General features: G+C 42.0%; 1 protein-coding gene and 1 long non-coding RNA gene across 7 annotated transcripts in view; both read right to left on the bottom strand.

The window, feature by feature from the left end:
* The window catches only part of LOC112552125, a 17,314-nt gene extending 6,144 nt beyond the window's left edge, over positions 1-11,170 (bottom strand). The window contains exons 1-4 of the long non-coding RNA XR_003096487.1: positions 11,109-11,170; positions 10,326-10,607; positions 7,468-7,709; positions 6,076-6,229 (exon numbers count right to left, since the gene is read on the bottom strand). This is a non-coding gene — a long non-coding RNA (uncharacterized LOC112552125). The remainder of the gene's footprint in view (positions 1-6,075; positions 6,230-7,467; positions 7,710-10,325; positions 10,608-11,108) is intronic.
* Positions 11,171-11,842: 672 nt separating this feature from the next.
* ASRGL1 (asparaginase like 1) overlaps positions 11,843-24,215 on the bottom strand; it is a 33,977-nt gene continuing 21,604 nt past the window's right edge. For 4 of the 6 annotated variants that reach the window (XM_006016631.3, XM_025216979.1, XM_025216984.1 and 1 more), the window contains 3 exons: positions 23,214-23,332; positions 17,395-17,505; positions 11,843-14,463 (listed from right to left, as the gene is read on the bottom strand). In XM_006016631.3, the coding sequence (XP_006016693.1) occupies positions 14,234-14,463; positions 17,395-17,505; positions 23,214-23,332 (460 nt within the window). In that variant the 3' untranslated portion in view covers positions 11,843-14,233. The remainder of the gene's footprint in view (positions 14,464-17,394; positions 17,506-23,213; positions 23,333-24,215) is intronic. The other 2 variants (XM_025216967.1, XM_025216974.1) reach the window with 2 other exon arrangements.

The following is a 24,215-nucleotide window of genomic DNA, read 5'->3' as shown; positions in this document are numbered from 1 at the left end:
CCCCCCCCAAAAAAAAAAAAAGAGATCAGGCCCCTCACCATAATGTGACATAAAAATGGAAACAGTGAGTTTCAATTAAAAAACCACCACCATTTCAAATTAGGGGGCATACAATAAAACCCTGAGGACTAAACCCTTGTCACATGTACAAGTGCCCTAGGGTTTTATGGCCAGCTCTGCCATTAGCCTATGGGTGATTTTAGACAAATTAATTACAACTTTTCCTATCTGTAAGACTAAATTCTATAAAACTAAAGTGATACTCCATCATAAAATGCTTTAATAGCTAATGGTGAAAAGCATTATAGAATAGCCAGGTATTTTGATTATTATTTGATAATAATTTGATAATGTTGCCTGAGAGATTGAGATCTAAGTAAAATAAGAACAATCTAGAAACAGCAGCAAAGCGATCAAATAGTATAAGGTATAGTCTGAATAAATGAAGCAGGATATTTGAGATGCATATACCTCAGCTGCACTTGTGGAACTAATATAGAACCAGTTTTTCAGGTCTGGTACTCAGTTTGATAGTAGAAGTACTGAGTTTCTAGTGTTTCTGGCTGTTCACATTTGAAAACATGCTTTTTAGATAGCAGGATATTGCATATTTTCAAGTTAATGATTCGAAAAATTGGGCATTGTGAGACATTACAGGAAAGAGAAAGCAGGTTTGCATATGTGCTGAGATGCATGCTGAGGGACAGAAATTTAGAACTGAAAGTATTCTATAATTTTAAATGAAATTCCACTCAAGCCCTTATCCTACTATTATTGCAGTCTCTGGAAATTTGGTTCATCGGGAACTTTAATTGCAGCTTCCAAGTCAGCTCTTCTAACTCCAGAATAATTTGCTTGATTGTCAGTATTTTCCTAGTAATTTGAAAGGACAAACTCAAATAATTCACTAAGCTGATGGCCCTAAAGTCCTTCAGCTTACAATCTCTGTTGTAAATGGAGCAAATACGGCTGCCCCTACTCCCAAATACCAGAGTTTTTTTTTATTGCTAATGGATGAAATATATCATTCTAGAAGCTAAGCCCAGAATCATCAGTAGTACATTGATTTTTTTCATTCAGATCTGTCAAAGACCTCCAATCAGGTCAATAATATAATACCTGCATTTATTCACCAAGGATATGAACGGACTGCTGTGAAAATAACTTAAAATGACAAATTCTGATTGCCAGGCAACACAGCTTATATTGGGTCACTGCTCTCCTCGGTATTTGAGATAAATATTAGATTCGTTGATGGATCTTTCAGCAGAATGATAGCATGTTAAAATCAGCTCTCAAAATAACTTTATTAATGAATATTTTCTAAAAGTAATAGAAGTTGAAAGGTGATTTATTAATTGCATCGTATCAGCAAACACTTTGAAGAAACAAGCATGGTTGAAATGTATCCCAGGTCAACGAGATTACGAAAATGACAAGAGTTTGTATGGAATATTTTGGCCTTAGCTTCTGCTAAAGAATGCCGTTTGTTATTTTTCAAAATATTTTGAATGCATTTTCTTTATGGCTGGATTCACTGTAGCTTATGGGAATAATAATATTGAAACATGTAAGACCATGTTATTTTTTATTTGGGCAGAAGCAGAGACAACCTGATCAGGGTGTGGGGCCTGGGGCAAATCAGCCTGCGTGGGACCCCACCCCTGGATACGAGGAAACTGGTGGCGGATTCAGCAGCAGGGGTGGTTCTGAGCAACTGGACATGAAGCTGGTGGCAGCTCAGTCACCGCGCCACTCTACCCAGCTCTGCGGGGCCCCTCAAAGCACGGGGTCCACGGATGTCACCCTGATTCGCACCCCCGGGGGATGGCCCGGGGTAGAAATAAGAAGCATCTACATCCTGAATGTAGATTATTCCCATGCAAGAATAAATCAGAGGTCACTCACCCATTTTTTATTCTCCAGCAGAAACATACTCTTAGAAAGAACTGCTGTCATAATTTGCTCCATTGGCCAGGTACAGGCATTCAGTTTTTACCAGGAGAATCAATTTCTCCCAATAGAAACCAAAAGTCTACAGCCATTCAGGCTTCTCTTCCAGATCAAAAATGGCCACCCCAGGAGAAAAAATAATTCAGCAACAACCAGGGTTAAAACACTCCTGGGAAACAGTTTCTCCCAAGAGACTTACTATCTATACAACGCTCCCCTCTCTCAATGCCTCCTGGGGACTGGGAAGTGTGGAGCCAGGGAAAGGGTCCCTGCCTCCCTGAGACCAGGGTCACTCCAGTTTTGAGAAGTGTGGGGGGGGCAGCTGCTCCCCCCTCTTATACATTGGGAGAGGAAAAAGCAGCAGCCAGTGTTCTGTGTCTCTTCCCCAAAAACACTTGCAAACAGGGTTTCAGGAAAAGGCAGGAGACTTTTACTGGCTCCCCCTTGCTGTCTGCTGGGTGGTGGGGTAGAGATTTAAAAGCCAACAGCTGGGAATGGGGCTTGGGGATCCCACTTCCAGCCACTGGCTTTTAATTCCCCAACCCTCCACTCAGCTGGGAAGTATGGCAGCAAGGGTTGGGGGGGGAAGGGCCAGGAGCCAGGCTAGGGAAAGGCTCTGTATGCCTGGCAACCTGCCCCTCCAGCTTTTAAATCACTGCCCCCAATGGTCACCTGAGTGGCAAGGGAACAAAGGGAAGCTGGGCATGCTGGGAGCCAGAAGCCAGGTGTGTGGAGGCTTTCCCCAGCCTAGCTCCTAGTCCCTCCAGCTTCCCCTTCCTGCCTGCACCATCCAGCCAACTGGGAGCAGGGTGGGGTGAAGCAACCCCATGACAGCAAGGCTTGGGAGTCTTGCCACTGCAGCAAAATGCCCTGCCTTGCCCTGTGCTGCTCTAGGTCAGCTGGGACCATGGCAAACTGCCATACCCCTGCTGCAAGTCTCCCAATGCCTTGCTGCATCTCTCCTCTGCCCCCAGATCCTCTAGGTTAGCCTGGAACTGTGTAAGGAGCAGGGCTATTCTCTGGTGGGGGAGAACTAGGATGGTTCCCACCACAAAAACTACCCCCACTTCTGCCAATAACCTGATTTCAGCAGCTGCCAACTGCCACTTGACAGCCTGCCCTCTTCTCAGGCAGGGGAGAGGGCAGGCTGTCAATTAATGTACTGCCCTAAGGGCAGGAGTGGCTCAGGGGGAACTGCTCTTTAGTGCCCCCTGGCAGAAAAGTTTTGTCTGTGGAGCTCTTCAGCCATGGTGCTGGAGGAGCACTGTACAGTCCAGCTCCTGGGCTATTTTCCTATCCGAAGAAATTTCTTCCTGTAGAAATGAATGCCTGTAGGCAGCCTATACCTCCTCTGACATGAATACTGAGCAACACACACAAAAAAAGGAATAATTCTTTTCCAAAGATGTACAAAGTGAGACAGAGATTGAAAGAAGCTGTCAACTGGCAAGCTTTCTCCAGTGAGAAACCTCAGGATCATGATGAGCAAAGCCTGAGAATACAGGTAACCATTATATTTTTGCTTTGTTGACTTCACTAAGGAATTTGATTCAGTGGGACATGATAACTAAAATCTGACAATGCTCAAGATGGGATTCCAGCCAAACTTAGTGGAATCATTGTGTAAGCCCTATTGAAATCAGAAGTCAAGTGTAAAAGTGGCAGGAGTAATGCTATAGTGGTTTTCAGTCAGTAAAGGCACAAGGGTATGTGCCCTTGCCTTATCTATTCAACATTCTAGCAAAGACAGAAATGAGAAGCATACTAGAAACATTAAGATAGGCAACAGATTCATAATTAATTTGAGATGTACAGGTGTAATTTTGATTACCCCATCTGTAGAACTATGAGATTTGTTTAATAGATGCAGGAGGGAAAGGGTATGGACTCTAAAGAAAGAGTATGGACTCTCAATTAATATCTTGAAGACAAAACCAATGGCCATAAACAGAAGAACAAGACCTGAAGATTCTGATGGAAGGGAAAGAACTGAGTGAGTTGAAGAGTTTTTGTATCTAGGCTTATTAGTTGAGGGAGTTCATATGAACTGGAAGGATAAAAGGGTCAGCCTGAAAACCAAAATAAGATTTTTCTGAAGACAACTGTGTGGATGATGGCTATATATGGCTTCAAAAGCTGGACCTTTAAAAAGAAATACATTCAGAGACTAGAAACATTCGGAATGCAGTCTTTTCAGAAAATATTGAGAATTTTGTGGACTGCAAAAAAATCTAACGATTGTAGATTTCATAGATTTCACAGACATTAGGGGCTGGAAGGGACTTCAAGAGATCATTGGGTCCACCCCCCTGCCCAAAAGGTGGGAAGTCAGCTGGGATCAAGTGACCTCAGCAAGAAATATATCCACCTGTTGTTTGGAGGCGTCCAGAGTCTGGGGGGAGTCTGTTCCAGACCCTGGATACTTGCACCATGAAGAACTTTTTTCTTTTATCCAGTCTAAATCGGTCTTCCGGGAGTTTATGGCTGTTAAACCATGTTATCCCTTAGGGAGCTCTGGTGAACAGCTGTTCTCCCAGGTCCTGATGTGCCCCTTTTATGTAATTATAGATTGCCATCAAGTCCCCCCTGAGCCTTCTCTTCTCCAGAAGGAAGAGTCCCAAGTTCCTCAGTCTCAGTCCCTTCCCTCCAGGCCTTGGATCATATGAGTGGCTCTCCTCTGTACTCTCTCAAGCTTTTTCACATCCTTTCTGAAATGGGGGGCCTAATATTGGACACAGTACTCCAGCTACAGTCTCACCAGGGCTGAGTAAAGCAGGAGGATGACTTCCCTAGTTTTGCTTGAGATGCATCGGTGGATGCATACCAGAGTTTGGTTAGCTTTGCCAGCCACAGCATCACATTGGTGGCTCATATTCATCTTGTGGTCAATCAAGACCATCCCCCCCCTCCCCCCCACTCTCTTTCGGTCATGGTGCTAGTGAGTGTAGCACTGCCAAGCCTGTAAGTATGCTGGGGGTTCTTCCTACCAAGGTGCAGCACCTTACCCTTCTCTGCATTTAAGGCCATCAAGTTTTGGTCGCCCCATGCTGAGAGCATGTCCGAGTCAGTCTGTATCCCCAGCCTTTCCTGCGGTGTGACTGCCCTCCCCCATAATTTGTGTGATAGAGAAGATCGGCAGAGCAAAGTTCTTATCAATGCCATTAAGAGAGGAGTTAGAAGAACTTCTTAAGACAGTGGCCTAAAGAATAAAATGATTCAACTATGTCTGGAAGGAAAAGGAGAAGAGGACTAAGAGATAAGGAACATAGAGTATGGATAGAGGAGTTGATGGGAGTGGTGATCAATCAAAAAACAGGATACGTGAAGGATAAACTGTGGAGAGATCTGTCTTACTGTACCACCAACCCTTGAATCAAGGACAGGTAAATAATGATGATGCTGATGATGAATATTTCTTTTCTATGTTTGTGCCTGACCCCTAGGGCCGGAAGCTTTATTTTGTACCCCATGTCACCTCCCTGGGGACCTGGCCTTTCTGCCAGCCCACTGCAGCCTGCTAGGTCTGTAATCCTTGAAGAATACAATTCACTGAACCAAACTATCACTTACCTACCTTATTTCTGTTTAATGGCATCCTGTTGATCCTCTGTGTGACCCTCCTCTATTGAGCCTGCTGATGTTAAAGTCTTTCTATGTTCTCTTGATTCTGGCTTTAACACCCTCAGGAGAGCCACCTGTCTGCCACTAGTTCGCAGTTGCCTTTAATTTCCTCTCCACTGCTACCCTGACTGGGTACGCCTGTATGTGCAATCAATGTAACTGAACATACCCGGAGTAAATTAATACCAAGGTCATTGTCTACACGTGCATTTAAGCACAGTAATTTACTAGGTTGGCAGATACCACTTGTATCTGACAGAACTATCTGGCAGCACAGTAAACTAGTCTACTGCACCCTAATTGCTACTCATGTGTAGGCAGTGGTGCTTTACCGTGCAGCAAATTAGTCTGCTGTGAAGTAACGCATCTCATGTAGACACATCCATTGTGTGTTAAATTAATGTATTTCTGATTTAATATAGAATACATAAAAAGGAAGAAAGCATCACAGGTACTCCTTTCTTGAGATGGACATGATATAACTAAATATGGGTCAGCTACCTTTCTCCCCCAAATCTTCACAGAAGTCTTCACATGAGGTTTTCCCTGTCAGCTCTCACATGCTGCTCACTGAGACTGGCTCCAAACTCAACCATCCTCCTTCTATAGACTGTCCTTGAGAAATTCCACACCTATTTGGTGAGGTGCCTAGAGCCTAGAAACAGAAAAAGTGCTTCAGCTTAAAGGTATGATGCAAATTGCAGGTGGGGAGAGAAGAATACAGCAACCAAAATTGTGATTCAAAGATGTCTGAAAGAAGGATATGAAGGCTTTTGGAATCAACCCAGACCTTTGGGAGGGCTTAGCAAGAGACAGGACAAAGTGGTGCTGCCTTCTCAATCATGACTCCAACATCCCGATGAGAAATAGTCACTCAAATTACAACAGAAAAGTGACCAAAGGAAGCAGCCTATCAGTACAATAGCCCCTAGTGCCATGAACACCTGTAGCTACTGTGGCAGGACCTGCAAGTCAGACATGAGTCTTTACAGTCGGAAGAGAAAACGTACTGCCAATCAGTAGAATAGATGCAATACCCACCATCACTCACTGATGAACAGCTGCAATATTATGGAGGCCAGGGTGCCATAGAGGGCAATCTTTTCTGTAACAGCTAATTACAGCATAGGTCATAAGACGACTTCTGGTAGGGCACACTGAACTACAGCAGCCAAACTAAAAAACTCTGCTTATATTTGTTTCAGCCAATCATGTATCTCTTTTTCTTGAGTTATCATTGGCCAGGAGCTGAGGGATCTATTTCTAGCTCTAACAGGAACTTCCTCCATAACCTTTGAACATGTAACATCCTTTCTGCACCTTAGTTACATATGTATAAAATGGAGAGAATAATATTTCCCTACCTCTGCAGAAAGTTCAGTCAATACCTTTTGTAAAGTGCCTTGGGATTTTTGGACAGGAAGCTTGTGTAGGCTCTTGTAACTATTATTATCCTGTGAGCTATGATCTTTGCTGTCATTAAGGATGCAGAGGGTCGGTCACAAAGCTTTCAGGTTGCAGTTGGTATTGCAGAAGAGTTGTGCTGCAGGCTGCAGCTGGGGTGAATGAGGTTAATTCCCTGCACAATGAGTAGTGAATATCACTCTAACTAATTAGTTCTGGATAAAATGTTACTTATAATAATTGGTATTAAACCCATGGGAGTTCATCCATTAAAAACAAGTTAGTAAAGTTTTGTATGATTGTATCTGTTCAACAGGAAAGAATTTGAACTTTATGAACAAAAGAAGTTTTGTTTTTGGCATTAAACGATAAGAACATTGCCTGGCAGTTTTCTGCACATGTATTTGTGTACTTTAGGCAATTTTAATTTAGAAAAAAAGCACATGCAAACAAACTAGCTAGAAATTTGTAAATAAATTGCAATTTCACCTTAGTAAAAAGCTGAAGAAATTTGGCTTCTTGGCAAATCATTGTTTAGCAATTCATGAATACTGTGGGTGCTTGGAATTCAATTCTATTGTCCCTCCTTGAATTGCTTTGAAAAAGGTCACATGAGGAGGAAAGGAAGTTTTGACTTTCACACGCCTGTTATTGCTAAGGAAACCACTTCCTTGGTATTCACATATTCAGCATGTCTCCATTTTGGCTCTTGGACAAATTACATTGTGTGACTGCAAGTAACAAACAAGGGAGAGGGGATATTGTTATATAACTCAACATTTTTCAGTCAAACACAGCTACACCACACATTACACATATGTCCCATTTGAGTGGGATGAGGCCTTCTTAGCTTTTTCTGGATAGCTAGAATTCACATAAATAATTATAGTCTACTGCTAATGAAATTAAAACATTGTTAAGATTTATTGAGCTGAAGTACCGATGTACTGTAGTACTGTTGTAATGATGCTACCTCATCTTGGATATTAGGAATCTTATTTTCAAATAACAGGATGTACCTGAATATTCCTGCTTCTGGATAGTTAATACAATTATTTAAGTGTGTAATTGCTTATCTTAAGCATTCAAAAGTCAATTTGAGTGTCCAAAGGTGGAATTTGTCAAACAAGTCTACATATTCACCTTTCAAAAATCAAGCCCAGGGTACCTGTTCCTTTTTCCTAACTCTAACTTGGACAAAGCAACTGAATGAGCAAGATGGAAGTTACTGTAGATTAAGACTAAAGCTTCTCTTTATTCACTAGGATGTAGCAAAGTAATGTTGGTAGTTCTCAAGTTGACAACAAGAGACAATATCATAACTAGATTTCTTCTTTTAAAAAGGGACAACAATAAAACAGCTGTAATATGCTTCAGGATGTAATTGGGTTTCATTTTAAATACAGAAGAGATTGCAAAATTATTGTGATAAGTATGAGGTACACACAAATCATAGAAACCATGAAGCTAAAACACTTTTTAACTCATCAATAATCTACAGACTACTGTTGCTTTTGATATATCAAGAGTTCCTTGGCTAAGCATTTTCAGTAAAAACAGCATATTTTGGTTAACTGAACTTGGAGCTAAGGAAGTCAAAAACTAAGAATTCTAGTCCTGGCTGTGCTACAGATGAGTTCAGTGACTCAGATCAAGTTACTTATCTTCCACACATGTATTTCTGTAAAAATGGTGAAGATTACAAAAATTTATCTACTTCCCTGGGGAATTTTAAGTCCATGTATATCTTTTTGCATATGGCTTTGAATTGCTAGATAAGTGCTAAGTATTATTATTGAAAAGGCATACAAGACTGTAGAGCTGAAATACTATCTGTTAATTTACTGCAGAAATTAGGGAGGGAGGTTTTACTGGCTGTGTTACATGGGATGTTCTATTAGGTCAGGGATTGGTCATTTTTTCTCCACCTTGGGAAGAAAAACTGGCAGCATCCTTATAGGCTCAGCAGTGCTATGCTGGCTAGTACTACGGGCGAAAGGGACTTGGGGGTCATGATTGACCACAAGATGAACATGAGCCTTCAATGTGATGCTGCAGCTAGTAAAGCAAGCAAAACACTGGCTTGCATTCAGAGATGCTTCTCAAGCAAATCCCAGGACGTCGTTCTCCCTTTGTACTTGGCCTTGGTGAGGCCACAGCAGGAGTACTGCATCCAGTTTTGGGCTCCACAATTCAAAAAGCATGTGGAGAAGCTTGAGAGAGTGCAGAGGAGAGCCACGCGCATGAACAAGGGTCAGGAAAACAGACCTTATGATGAGAGGCTGAGAGCCATGGGACTCTTCAGCCTGGAAAAGCGCAGGCTCAGGGGTGATCTGGTGGCCACCTATAAGTTTATCAGGGGTGCTCACCAGGATCTGGGGGAACATCTGTTCACCAGAGCACCCCAAGCGACCTATCACCCCTCCCTTGAACCTGTACGGAAAATCCTCAAAAAATTGCAACCCATATTAGAAAGAGACCCTATTCTTAAAAAGATCTTCCCAGAGCCACCCATCCTAGCCTTCAAACAAGCACTGAACCTCGCCAACCTCATCGCCAGAAGCAAACTTCCTCAAGCCCAGAACACACCAAAAGGATCCAGACTGTGCCAGGACAAGAAATACAAAACCTGCCCACACATCTCCACCACCCCCACTATTACTACACCTCACAACAGAGTCACATCAGCATCCCAGGATCTTACAGCTGCACCTCCAGGAATGTAGTATACCTCATCCAATGCACCAAATGCCCTGATGGAAGATATGTAGGAGAAACCAAACAACAACTGCGCACCAGAATGAACGCACACTGGAAATCCATCAAAGACAGAAACACTCAATTACCGGTGAGGGCACATTTCTCACAGGAGGGCCACTCTCTCTCCAATCTCGCAGTCCTGATCCTCAAGGGAAACTTACACAACACTTCCCAGAGACGAGCCTATGAGCTCCATTTCATCAACCTGCTGGATACTAGAGATCATGGACTAAACATAGACATTGGATTTTTGATACATTATAATCTGCCTGGCAACTGACTCCCCAGCCCAGCCCCTGGCTTGTTTACTTTTCATTCCATCCAGGAAGAGCACACACCAACTGCTGCAGCTTCCTGAGCCTGACGAAGGGTTTTTGAACCCGAAAGCTTGCTTAATAACTATTCTCCAACCATTTGGGTTGGTCTAATAAAAGATATCAAATTCACCCAAGGAACCTTGTCTGTCTATTTGAGTTATGAACTCTAGGAAGCTCACTTCATGAATGCTGCTGGGTATTTGCATGTCCCCAATATGCTGGTGGACGAGGCTAAGGAGTGCCCTGAAGGGGAAACCAAGATCCTCTCACCCTTTCACATCTGTGCTGTTGTACATGCAGTGAAGAGTTCAACTTTCCATATCCTGAGTAAGCCACTTGTAAACCTGAAATCTTCTGCCTGAGTTGGTGTAGCTTTGCCCTCTTTGCACATTCCCATATCCTTCATCTTGCTTTTTACATGGGCATCCATAACAATCCATTTCCTATTGCTTTTCAGCAATAAGGGTGCAGGAGTGAACCATTCCAATGTGCAGGAAGACTACCATGTATGGCAGAAGACCAGCTTGGCTAAACAGTGAACTCTTCAGTGAGCTAAAATACAAAAAGGAAGTTTATAAGAAGTGGAAACTTGGACAAACAACTGGGGAATGAGTGTAAGAGTATTGTTTTGGTATGCAGGGATGAAATCAGGAAGGCCAAAATGCAACTGCAGTTGCAGCTAGCAAGGGACGTGAAGGGTAACAAGAAGGGTTTCTACAAGTATGACAGCAGCAAGAGAAAGATCAGGGAATGTGCAGGTCCCTAACTGAATGGGGGATGCAACCTAGTGACAGATGATTTATTTCAATGGGATTTGGAACCTCTGTCCCAAAGCACTAAAACTAAAATGTGGGACAAAGTCATACATTGAAAAAAACAGGATCTTTTAAAGACAAATTTCCATACAATCCCATAATCCTCTATCTCCTACAGATTTAATTTGTGAGTAATTTAAAATCCACGTAAAAACTCAACAAATTAGAGGACCCTCCCCCCTTCCAATTTGAGGTTACAGTTGTAACCTCACATGTTTTTGCCCTGCCTTTTTGTTACCTCCCATGAACATTTATTTTTCTGTTCACTCAGCATCATTCAGGTTCACTGAACGTTCTTTGGGCAGGAACCTCTTCTAAAGGCAGGCAAAAAGAAAAAAAAAATCAATATATGCAATCTGTTACATATAAATACAATAAAAGGGTTACTTATTTGCATTAGATACTTTAAACCTAGGATTAAACTGTTACTACTTCATTGCATGCAAAGAACACTCCTTTTCATGGCAATCTTTTTTCAACAGTACAGGTTCTGGTAAAGCAGGGGCAGACAAAATATGGCCCATGAGCCAGATCCAAACTGCCAGGTATTTACATCTGACCCACAGTGCTCCCTCACAAAGAAGTGCATCCCACCAAGCCCTGCCCATGAGGTCGGGAGTGAAGCACCCACACATATGGACACACCCCAACATACCCTATTGCACCTTGCTCCCACCCTCATGGGTGGAAGGGCCCTGCTTGGCCAGCATGCAGTTTCCATGTCCAGAACTCATTCTAAAGCCACTTAGACTGTAAAATAGACTCCAAAGGCTCTAAGGACCATCACAAACCTCACTACCTTCCACCCCAATTGCAAGACACCCATTTTTGACCCTTACAAACGAACAAAAACACCAGCAATATGCAACAGTACATAAGCATTTAAAAAAACCCCCTCTATTACAACAAAACATCTTACTACATACAATTCTTCTAATCAAGAGAAAATAAGACACAAGGGACAGATGTTAGTCATGATAAACTACCAGTTTTATTGTAGTACTTTTTCTGAGGATACAATTACTGAGATGAATTAACCATGTATTAGGTACTTAATGTGCCTTTTAATGACACTAGATTTCTACCGACTGTGACTAAGGTGACCAATGATGTTATATTGCATCTGGGTTTTAGTTCTGGGATAGATGTTTGTCTCTCCAAAGGTCAGGAGAGATGTTCACCTAAATTCCTCACGCTGGTGATTTACGATAGCTTCTTTATGATCCAGATGAAAAAGGGATAGGTCTCTGACCAAGTATTAGTTATAAAGGCAGGATTTTTATTTTCCATTGCCCTGCATAAGGGGAGGAATGCAGCCAATTGCACAATGTAGCAGAGCAAGATGGATTTTTATAACTTCAGGTAAGTGTACCTGCTTGGGGTGATGGTGGACTGTGGAGTCTAGTAGAACTCAACTATCTCCCTTGTCTCAACTCCTTTAAAATCTGCAGGTTGCAAACTAAACAGAGCTCCCACAGGCTCCAAAGAATGTTGTGTGCATGAAGCCGAGCTCATACCGCTTCCTTCCACACAGGCCAAGGATAATCTGGCCCTGTACTCATCTTTTGTTTTGAGAAGTGTGTGCTTTTCCATATAGGTTCTTGAACTCACTGGGAGTCTCTTTCTGATTAAAAAAATGATTTTTCCTTATGTTCACACAGCAGGACAGCTTACCAGACTCACCCTAAATTCCTTTGTAATCTGACAAGCAGCAGCTGATGACCAGATCAACAGATATATTTCATGCCCTCCTCTAGGCAATGCAATACATTAGTACTTCATAAAAAAATAAATACTCTTTTCCCATGGATTGTCCACATCCCACTAGACATCAATCATTTTTAACTTCTGGAGAAATGTGGGTTATAGTGCAAGACAATTAGATAAGATTGACAAACCTACCATTCTAAATAATCTACTTCATCATGCTTCATTTTATATTGGAAATGGATCTTAAAAACACAGTTAGGATCTGGTACGTTTATTTGGTATATTTCATAAAGGAACATGCTGTAGTATGTTAGCATACCAGAAGCTGATCATCTGTTTTCAGAGGAGATACAGATCGTAACATGGCTAAACATATGTTAGGTTATTAAATTATGTAGTCATAAAATATAATAGGTGTGGTTAACAGTAGAAAACAGGGTTTCCTTTCACAAAGATTTGTTATGAAAGAGTCTTCCTACAAAATTTCTTGCTTCACAAATAAACTGCATTTTCATAGAAAAAAAATTACACTGGGAAACGGGAAAGTAAACACCTATGACACTGAGGAATTGAAAGCTTACCACAAATTTAACCAAGTACTGTAGATTTCATACAAGACTGCATCAGCTTCATATCAAGAAAGCTTGTTAACAGAGGCAATTCTATTTGTTGTGGCATAGCTTGCTTTTATGTCTTAATTACTTCAGAAAATTACTTTCCAGTTAATCATCATGAATCTCTCTCATCTATGTATTTATGAGGTGCCTATCACCTTCTAATCTAACCAACAAAGATTGTTTGCTGCTTTGTTTACAATTAATGAAGTCTTGGCTTTCCTCTTTATAACATAGACCTAACTAATAAAATTCTCCCCCACCTAATTTTAGTTTGTGGCTCCCTCCCTCCCCCATAAAACTAACAAATACATTAAAGCTTCTGAGTGTCAGATTTCCCTTGAGGCAGGGACTTCATGTTTTCCCTAGTTAAATGATTAAGGACTGGTTACTCCAAGGTTTTGATAATGATGTAGTCTTAAATTTTATACTGTAGTCTAAATGTAGCTTAGTTGACAGCTGTCACCAAATGATGGGTGTTCAAAGACCTTGGTAAAGTTCTTGTTTTACTTACTATTTAGCTTAGACTGCATCTGTTTCTTTTCTAAAATGAATAAGAGGATTTTGTGCTCAAAAGCTTGTCTAACATCTCTCCTAACTATATAGTTGGTTCAATAAAACATATAAACACATTCTGCTTCTCAATAAAGAGAAGCAGCTGTTAAAGTTCAATTTTTAATTGCCAGGTGTTTACCTCACTGCAGCATCATCACTTGACCTGGAAGTCTCAGAGATTAAGAATGAAGATGAATTCCTCTCTCATTCTGACACTGCCTATCTCTAATGTAGGGCTGATGCACTAACCAGAAGACTGGGGAAACTTACATGCATCACTTGCCTGTATTTTAAACCTGTGCCTTTCAGAGACATTTCAATATCCAGAGTCATGATTGGTTCTGTGTCTAAATCTGTTTGCTTACAAACCATGGTGAGTTCTTGAAATATTTAATAGGGATAGATCTTTTCTGAAAAAGACATCAATTTTCTCCGCAACAAGACTTTGGATCTTTACTTTGCTCTGCAGTTGACTTTTACATCTTCAAAATCCTTCAGATGTTAGTGCTTCTTCAAAGGATTTTGTAAGCCTCTCTCCAGTGTAAATGCCATAATACAACTGGTCATCTTTCACTGTAGCCCAGGACATTTGCTTGGTGGAGAACCTTGCTGCCCAGTCCCCTGAATTGCTGACAACAATGACACCTCCCAATCCTCCCACCCTTGTTTTCATGCAATTTAAAGCAGTATCAGAAGCCTCCTCTGGTGACATCCCTGAAAACAAGAACACAAGATTAACAGTTACATAAAACCTGCATCAGGCTCCCACAGAAATCCATGCAAAACTTCCTTCAAACTTCAAACCCTATGAAGAACCAGCCCCTTTCTATTTCCTTCCCTTATTAAATGCCAACTATTTACGAGTAGAACAGGGAAGAGGGAAATACTTCATTTATGTGAAGGATGTGAATAGTTGCAAAAGAATTGCATTACTATAGCAAAGCAGTTATGTAGCTTCAAATTATTCACAGGTTTCAATCTTTGAAGTAGAGTAAGTGATCAACCTTATAATTCAGTGACACGCTGTGTTTTTTGTGGGTGTTTACACTCAGTATGCTGCAAAATTACTGCTAGAAGCCTGCCATGAAATTTGTCCTTCAAATTCATGATGTTCATGATCATAAATACATTGCCCCAGTCATAAACCCACAGAACACTGAAGAGCTCAGAGAGTATAAATTTAGGTATGGTATTAATTTTGGTAATTTGGACAGTAATGTTATTGCAGGTACAGGATCTGTAGGTGGTTAAACTATGCTTGTGACAATGAGGCTGAATGGACTATACAAAGACACCAGGAGCTAATAGATATTCTTTACCACACTTACTAATTCTTACTAATTGGAACATTTTATAAATAAGCTGAAAGTATTGTTTGCATCATACATAGAAGTCTGGTATTAGCTATTAGGCTCTAATGTATAAGCTATAGCCCTGCATTTTTGTCCAGAAATGCAATGGTACTCAGTCTTCATACCAAATCAGCTATGGTGTTACGTACAGTAGGGTGCACATTTCCTACTAGTGATATGCATGAAGCCTTTCCTCAAACTTGGGGGTGGAGAGGAACAGAATGGAATGTATTCGCAATCTTTGTTATACTGGCTGGCTGAGACACTTATTATCTTAGCTATGGGTGCTATCCTGGCAATTTAAATTAATGCTACTGACTAGAACAGGGTAAGGATTTCATTCTACGACTTTTCATCAAGGCAACAGCTGCTGCCATAAGGCAAAAATTCCAATAGATGTTAAGATTTTGACAACAGTTCACAGCTTATATGTAACAAGAATTAACTGAATTTGCATCCATCTAATTGTAGAAACAAAGCATACTGCTCCATGAAATCCTTCAAATACTGGGAAACTATAGTGATTTTTACAAATGAAAAGTGTTGAGGGACAACCAGGCTGCCTTACACGTATCTTGAGTAGTATTACATACGTTATTTCTCTTCCAAATATAGGTACTGAGGAGGGCATTTTTCAAAGTCTTTTTGGAGACTAGGTCTAATTTTCAAAAATGAATCAAACACTTAAGAGCTTGTGTGTCTCTGTCAGCGAGGCAGGTTCTTTTGTAAATTTTACCCTACACATGGGTGTTAATGCAAAACACCGTAGTCCTTTACTTGTTTATGTAGCTTCACTAAAGTCACTGGAACTACTCATGTGAACATGGGTTGCTCATGTGACTGAAGCCCTGCAGGAATGGTCCTAAAATAAGTTTATTTAAATTATTAATTTAGGAATTTTCACTATTCTTAAATATGCTGCTTCTGTGGACTGCTCTAGAATTCAAAGTTGCAATGACTTGCGGGATTAAATTTTGGCCCCCTCTTTAAGGGACAAAGGACTGTCCATTGTGGTATTTGCCTGCCAGTAGGATTATACTTCAGGGTATGGAGAACGTTTTCCCCCAGGAAATATTCAGAAATACATATATATTTTAAAGAACTGATTGCAGTGGTGAGAAATAGAAATCTCATTAAACCTTTCTCCATTGCAAAATTTCTGTCAATGAGAAAAGAATCTGGCTCATAGTTCTTTACAGTAACTTAAAGTTTGGGGCATTACATATGAAAGGAATGAATAGATGACAGAGGTGAAGTTGTGGCACATAAGGTCTTTAAGAAGGCACAAAATCTGCATGGGATCTTATATTTTATGCTTCTACCTTATTTCTTTTGGCCAAGTCAAGAGAGTTAACTACAAATAGCATACATGAATAAAACACGTGATAGGTATATATATTCTCAGCTGTTACTAGATTTCCTGTTTAATGTTTCTCTAATAAATATGTAAATTAGAAGTGTTCTACCATCATTCAGATTCTGTTAAGAATCTCAGAAGTTAAGTAGATGTTTGTAACAACTGTAAAGTGCAGCTATCTAAAAGTAGTAGTGATGTCTATATTAATGGTTTTATAATTGCATGCAATACAAGTATGGCGCTTTTGCTAGGTTTACAGGATGTAATATAATCAAGGGTTTCAATGACATTCCAACTCATGAAGGTAAAGCTTGAAAGGGTCACCCGCAGTTAGATTGTGTTACAGTCACATGAGACGCTCCATGTCAGCTGTTTACCACATAGCACAGAGTCTACCTAACATACAGTTTAGAATACTTTCCAAAACAAAATTAAATTTCAGTCATATTCATTTCTTTTTAAATACAAAAAGTGTTTTTCAATGTCTGTCTTTTGCTATGAGCCATTATTTAATCCTATTGTTATAACCTGTTTGTACAGAATCTCAATATACTTCTTTTTTTGTTACAGAACTCTAGTATTTCTCTCCTCCTTGCTTGTTTTCAAATTCATTGCTCATAAAGCTATTGCTTAAAAAAGGTAAAGTTATTTGTTTAAGAAAGGTCAAACATGAAATAATGTACATAGTTAATGACATTTTATTATACTGCATCTAAAATGTGACAGACTCGAGCAGTAAAGATAGTTTTGGTAATTAGACAGTTGGAATTTATCTGGTTTACAGTTTTATTACTCTTACTAATATTTGTGTTCTTAGAAATAACTCAACCAAAAACTTCTGGGAAAAATTGCAACACAAGGAGTATAATTTACATGTTTTGAATGTTTGGTGAGAGTTCCAACTTCACTTTCCTTCATTCAGAATTTAAATTATACCTTGTTCCATGTGATACAGGATCAATCGTGCTAGAACCACCTTCATAATGCTTTCTCCATGCCCTGTGGTAGAAGTAGCACCAACATGGTTGTCAGCATAACCTCCACTTCCTGCTCAGAGAACATAGGAAAAGAAAAAAAACCCCCATAACTTATGCGACTCTTCTCTATGCTTTATAACCAGGGAACTGGGTTTTCCGTTTCTCACAGAAAAACGGAAAACATCACAGATTTCCTCTTTTACCCAAGAAACGTGTGGATTTTTAATTAACGGAGAAACATGCAGATGTTTCACTTTTGCAGAGATCTCTCTGCAGGCTGACAAAATTCAGCCTGCAAGGGACTGGGGGAGTGGGAGGAGGGCAGTCAGGCAGGGGGTGCCATGTGTTTATCTGTGCAAACATGTGTACATGGTCACCAGGCAGCCTGGAGAGTAGCTCCTGCAGATAAGCCTGGTGGAGGAGGAAGGATTAAGGCCCCCATAGGGACAGAGTTGGGCATGGCTGGGGCTGCTGCCTAGCCAGGTGGTGCGTGGGGCTTGGGGCAAAGGGCCAGAATGCGCAGCCACAGGGCCCTCCTGGGGAGCAGGACAGAGCCGCGGGTGGCTCGTCTGGGGGGCAGGGCTGGCTCCCCAGCACTGTGCATGTGCCCCCCCAGATCTGTGCACAGGGTGGAGGCGGGTTGCCCGGTGTGGGCTTGGGGCTCCCCGCCCTGCTGCCTTCCCCCTGGGGCCTCTGTGGCCCAGTGGGCAGGAACCAGCACAGCAGGGCAGAGCGGGGAAACTCCTTGCCACTGCAAGCCCCCTGCCCATCCAGCAGCAGTGGGGGCGGCAGCACAGAATTGTGGCCCTTGCTGCTGCCTCGCCATGGCAGCGTGAGGCTTGCAGTGGTGGCAAGGAGTTTCCCTGCCCAGCCAGTCGACCCTGCCATGCCAGGTCCTGCCAGCTGGGCCACAGAGGCACTGGGGGAGGGCAGCAAGGTGGGGAGCCTGAGCCCACATCTGCCCCCCTTGTGAGCTACACTCTGGCCATGCCGCCCATGGGGGATGTGGAGCCAGGTTCTGCTCCATCGCAGTGCCACTGCCTCCTGAAGGTAGCAGGTGGGCTCAGGTGCTGTTGCAAGGAGCTGGGGGGAGGGGGTTGTGGACCCAAGTCCCTGGCTCTGTAGCCCTGGCAGCTGGGGGCTCCCTCTGGCAGGGCTGGGATGGCGGGGGGCTGTGGCTTGGGAGCGAGAGGGCTGGACCTGCATTTTGGTGAGTGAAGGGGGCAGGGGGAGCTCTAATTTTCCAGGATAAAAACCCCAAAAATCAAATAAACAAAATGTATAAGTATTTAGAATGTATTTTATTATAGTGATTGAGGCACTGATAGGCTTTCAGATTGCTTTAAAATTGTAAATATATCAATAAAACATTGTGTTCAATTGATACCAATATATATAGTGGCGCTTCATTTTAATCGCAGATTTTGGGGTTTTAAACAGAGAAAACCAGGATCCCCGTTCATAAAAATAAAAAAGATTAAAACAGGTAAAACCCAGAAATGTATTATTTCAAGTTACAGGTCAATTTCTGGAAATTCTGTTGACTTCTGGGGAGGCAAAACCCCTTTAAGGTAATATGTGATTTTTTTTAATATAGTTTCAGCAACAGAATATATAAGAGAAATTAGCAACAGCTGGAAGAGGCGGATTGTTAAGATATAAAGGTTGGAAAGGTAGTACACAATGAGGAAGGAAGAAAACTAAGGAACTAGAGATTAGGATGGAGAGATGAATACAGTTTCCTGTTCCAAAGAGAAGATGCAGGTGGATTGAGGAAAGGGCAGCAAGGCAACTTTGGCAATGGTGGGAGGTAGATGATCAGGTGCTAAGAAGGAGTTAGCTGTGCCTGTACTAACAAATAACTGGCTGGAAAAGAACACTGTAGGAACGTGAAGACCAGTGGACAACAGACACAATGCAAGAGCTAGCTAGGAAATAGGACAGACAGCATGCTAATAAGCAGGGGAGAGCAGCTTTCAAGCTTGTTGGCACATTTAAAAAGGTGCAGTGATCTAGGGGAGCCCTGGGGTAACTTTTCCTTCCTACTGAATCAAGTAATAGATTTAAGTATGGAGGAAAGGACATGCAGGACAGACATAATATCAGTTTTCCAATAGTTAAAAGGTTGTCATAAAGAAGATTAAAAAACACCAGAGAAAGAAAAGAGGGGGAAGGACAAAGAGAAATAAATCTTGGGAAAAATGATTAATTGTACACACAGTAGGACACTAAAACAGGCTACCTAAGAAGGTTGTGAATGCTCCTTCCATGAAGATTTACAAGGAAAGGTTGGTTGGGTATCTGCATGGGGTAGTGTGGTGGTTCTCAACCTTTTGCACCTTACGACCCACCTATGCAAGGTCAAAAAATCCTGGTTCCACTGGTCAACGAGTGGGGGTGGGGGGGGAGGGTCCCTGCAGAGGCCAGTCAAAGAGCACGCGGGGGGCGGGGGAAATACACCCAGCAGCCAATCGAAACACGCACGCAGAAGTGAAACCGGAAGTCCCACCGTGGCATGACCCAAGTCCTACCTAGAGTGTCCCACCAGCTGAGAAACCCTGGGGTAGTGTAAGAACAGTATATCCTGCATCACTACAGAGGATTGGAATAAGATCCTTGAGGTCAATTCATGAACAACACAAAAGTTCAGTTTCTACAGCCAATTTATAACCTAACAAAATGCTCACATAAAACTACCACTCACTGAACTACATCTTTAAAAAAAAAAATTAAAGTTGGTCCAGGGCAATTAAAAGTAGGAGTTGTCTCTAGGCACTCTGGAGAATTGAGTCATTTTCTCTGTTTTTGACTCCTTCAATTTTCTTTAATTCAAAGATAATTATAACGGTAAAACTCTCTCATCACAGGACATGGTTATACTAATCATAGAACCATAGAAAATTAGGGTTGAAAGGGACCTCAGGAGGTCATCTAGTCCAACCCCCTGCTCAAAGCAGGACCACCCTCAACTAGACTGTCCCAGCCAAAGCTTTGTTTAGCCTTGTCTTAAAAACCTCCAAAGATGGGGATACCATAACCTCTCTGGGTAACCGGTTCCACTGCTTTACTACCCTTCTAGTGATAACTTTTTTCCTAATATCTAACCTAAACTTCCCTTGCTGCAACTTGAGACCATTCTGTCATCTGCCACCACTGAACAGTCTAGCTCCATCCTCTTTCAAACCCCCCTTCAGGTAGCTGAAAGCTGTTATTAAATCTCCTTTTGGTCTCCTCTTATCTAGATTAAGCCCAGTTCTCTCAGTTTTTCCTCATAAGTCATGTCTCCCAACCCACTCACCATTTCTGTTGCCCTCTGCTGGTCTCCCTCCAATTCGTCCACATCCTTTTGCCGGGGGGCCTTCTTGGCAACAAGGACACACTGCTGGCTCATATTCAGTTTACTGTCCACTGTAACCCCCAGGTCCTTTTCTGCAGAGCTGCTGCCCAGCTAGTCAGCCCCCAGCCTGTAGTGCTGCATGGGATTGTTCTGTCGTAAGTGCAGGACTTTGCACTTGTCCTTGTTGAACCTCATGAGAGTCCTTTTGGCCCAATCCTCCAATTTGTCTAGGTCACTCTGAATCCTAGCCCTACCCCACAGTGTATCTACTACTCCCTACAGCTTGGTGTCATTTGTAAACTTGCTGAAGGTGCACTCTATGCCATCTTTCAGGTCATTGAAGACATTGAACAAAACTAGCCCCAGGACTGACCCCTGAGGCACTCCACTTGATACCAGCTGTCAGCCTGACATCAAGCTGTTGATTATTACCCTCTAACTAAGCCCAATGCTCCAGCCAGTTGTCTATCCAACTTACAGTCCATTCATCCAGCCTGTACTTCCTTAGGTTGCCTGCAAGAATGTTGTGGGAGACTGTACCAAAAGACTTGCTAAAAAAATCAAGGTCTGCCCACATCCACAGAGCCATTCATCTCATCAGGGAAGGCAATTAGGTTGGTCAGGCATGACTTGCCCTTGGTGAATCCATGCTGACTCTTCCTAATCATCTTCTTCTTCCAGTGCTTAGAAATTGATTCCTTGAGGATCTGCTCCATGATTTGTCCAGGGACCGAGGGGAAACTGACTGTTCTGTAGTTCCCTGGATCCTCCTTTTTCCCTTTCTTAAATATGTTTGCCCTTTTCCAGTTATCCGGGGCCTGTCCTGATCACCATGAGTTTTCAAAGATGATGGCTAATGGTTCTACAATCTCATCAGCCAACTCCCTCAGCACCCTTTGGGGGATGAAAAATTCTTAGGGAAAAGGCTATTTATGATATGTTGAGAAGGAGCCTTGGTTCAGCAACTGAACCAACTGAAGTTGCAAACTGAAAATCCAATCAATAGGTATCAAAATATTTGCTAGCAAAATAGGTTTGCTACATAAGGAAGTGCTTGCTCTTATTCTCCTGATCAGCTGCTGCTAGGAGTGCTGTTTGAATTTGGAACATATTTTTCTAAAATAATTACAATTTTTCCAGATTCCAGTTCTATGAAAATTTCACGAAGAAATCACTAGCCACATCTAGATGAGCACAGGCATTTGTTTCCCCAGGGACAAGTAGCAGTAACACACCTTGTGGCACTGAACAAGTAGCAGTGGCACACCCATGCCATGCGTGCTCTAGCGTGCAGCAGGGTGCCCCGGGTGAGGTAGGGGAGACTGGGGCCAGCAACTGTGCTGGCCCCAGCAGCCTTACCTGGGGTCCTGGGGACCTCCCAGGGCTGCAGCCAGAGCAGAAAGCCTGGCCAGCCACCAGAGTGTGGCTCCGGCCATCCAGGCTCTGGTTTTGGGCAGCACACACTGCTAACCACATGAGCTGCCCCAAGTTTTTTCAGTCTGGGTTTTTTTGACCCTGGCATCTCCTGGGGTCAAAAAACTCTCCAAGGTAGCAATGCAGGGAATGCCTGTATGTGTGGTATGTGATGCCGCAGACAGGTCTGCAGTGCCACATACTGCGTGTCCGTGCTCGTTTGGATGTGGACACTAGGCGAGCCTTGGGGCAAGTCTGCCTCATAAGAGAAACTTGCTGGGGAAGGGATTGCAAGCCTCTTTATATAGAAAGGAGTAATTTTTTATGTTTTGTCTGGTCCCCACCTGCCATGCTCTCAAGTGAGATTTTTGTGGCTTTTAATGAACAAGAACATATTGAAAGATTCAAAGCATTAAATTAAAATGACTGGCAACTTAAGTCACTTTTGAGACCTCTGGCTGAATTTTCCTCTTTGATATAATGTAACTCCAATGACAAAGCTGAAATTGCATCTGATTAAAATGAAATAAGGGGAAAGGAAAAACATCTAGTCCCATTTTTTATTAATTGTGATTTCTTTCTTTGAACGATTCCTGGATTAGAAGTGATCTGAATAATTAACAGATAGCACCTTGAAGGAAGAAAGGCTGAACTTTTGCCTGCCTTGAAGTCCAAAAGCAGGTTAGACACTGGATTTGTGAAAAGGGACCTGAAAGTGAAAACTCAGACCTAACTGAGTTAGGGTTCCAGGGGAAGGAGAAAAATAAAATTCTTCTATTTCTAAGTTCAGGGCTCTAAAAAAACTGAACAACAAATGCATTTGTTACATTAAGGACAGGGCTCTAAAAAAACTGAACAACAAATGCACATGTTACATTAAGGCCCTGCCTGTAGTGTTGATATGTTCATAACATGTTAGATCACCCAGGTCAATATATAATTTAAATATATACTAATATATATAACACACAAATAAATAAAGAACTGGAGTAGCTCTACTGAGAACAATACACTTTTCTTTACCCTACCTATACATGCTGTATCACCAACACGGCCAACCAGTTTATTAGCGAGTCCCCCAGTGGATGTTGCACAAGCTACATTTCCTTCACTGTCTATAGCAACGGCACCAACTGTTCCAAGGTCTCTGCCAAGAATAACAAATCCCAAAATTAGGTAGAGTTAAAAATATATGCCAAAGCATATTGTGTCCATTCCACAGCTAGTTTTAAAAAAAATACAAGATCATGACAAATCTAAAATTTAACATTGTGAATTCTGACACCAAAATAATTTCATTTTTGCATCACCATGTTTTAAATGTAAGGAGTTTCACACAATATGCAATATGTAACAAAACAGGCACTGTCAGAGTTAACAGCACAGATCAAAGTCATACATCAAACACTTATCTGATCCCCCCCACAATATGTTCATCTTGTACAGCATGAAAGCTTTCATTTGGAAAGAAAAGGTTCTTAGTCCTCCTGTTAGTGAAGAAAACTTTTGAATGCAACTGTCATGAATCTCACTGCTTTTAGGAGGAAGTTCTGCCTCAGGACTCCTCAAGAAGAAGCCTTATGCAGTCTCTCTCTCCCAAAAGACACCCTGAAGCCAGCCCTCGGAGCTTCACAAGGGGCAAGCCTCTGACTTAGAGACCCTGGCTCTTCTCTGTCCCTGGATTCCCTGGCAATTCATAGCACTCCCACGTCAAAGATCTCCTTCTTTTTGGTAAACTCCTGAGAATAGGGGTGTCTCCCCTTTCAAAAAGGGGGACAAGAGGGTGTTGACATTTCAAACAGCACAGCAAACACCTCAGTTTTAGACAAACAACTGTTATTGTGCCACTGCAGTTCCTTCTGTCCTTCCTTGGACTCTACTTTGATCTCCCAGAGACTACTGCTTTCCCCTCTACTGTTCTCCTTGTGACTACTCACTCCTCTTTTGTCAACTCTTTCCTCCCTTAGACTGTCTCTGTCTTACCTAGGACTGCTTTCTTTTTCCATCTCCTCCAGAATCTCACACTCTTT

This window comes from Alligator sinensis, unplaced genomic scaffold (genome assembly GCF_000455745.1).
Source record: "Alligator sinensis unplaced genomic scaffold, ASM45574v1 scaffold499_1, whole genome shotgun sequence".
NCBI classification, from domain to species: Eukaryota; Metazoa; Chordata; order Crocodylia; family Alligatoridae; genus Alligator; species Alligator sinensis.
The sequence above is the reverse complement of the archived record's forward strand: the minus strand, read 5'-3'. Positions and strand labels throughout refer to the sequence as shown.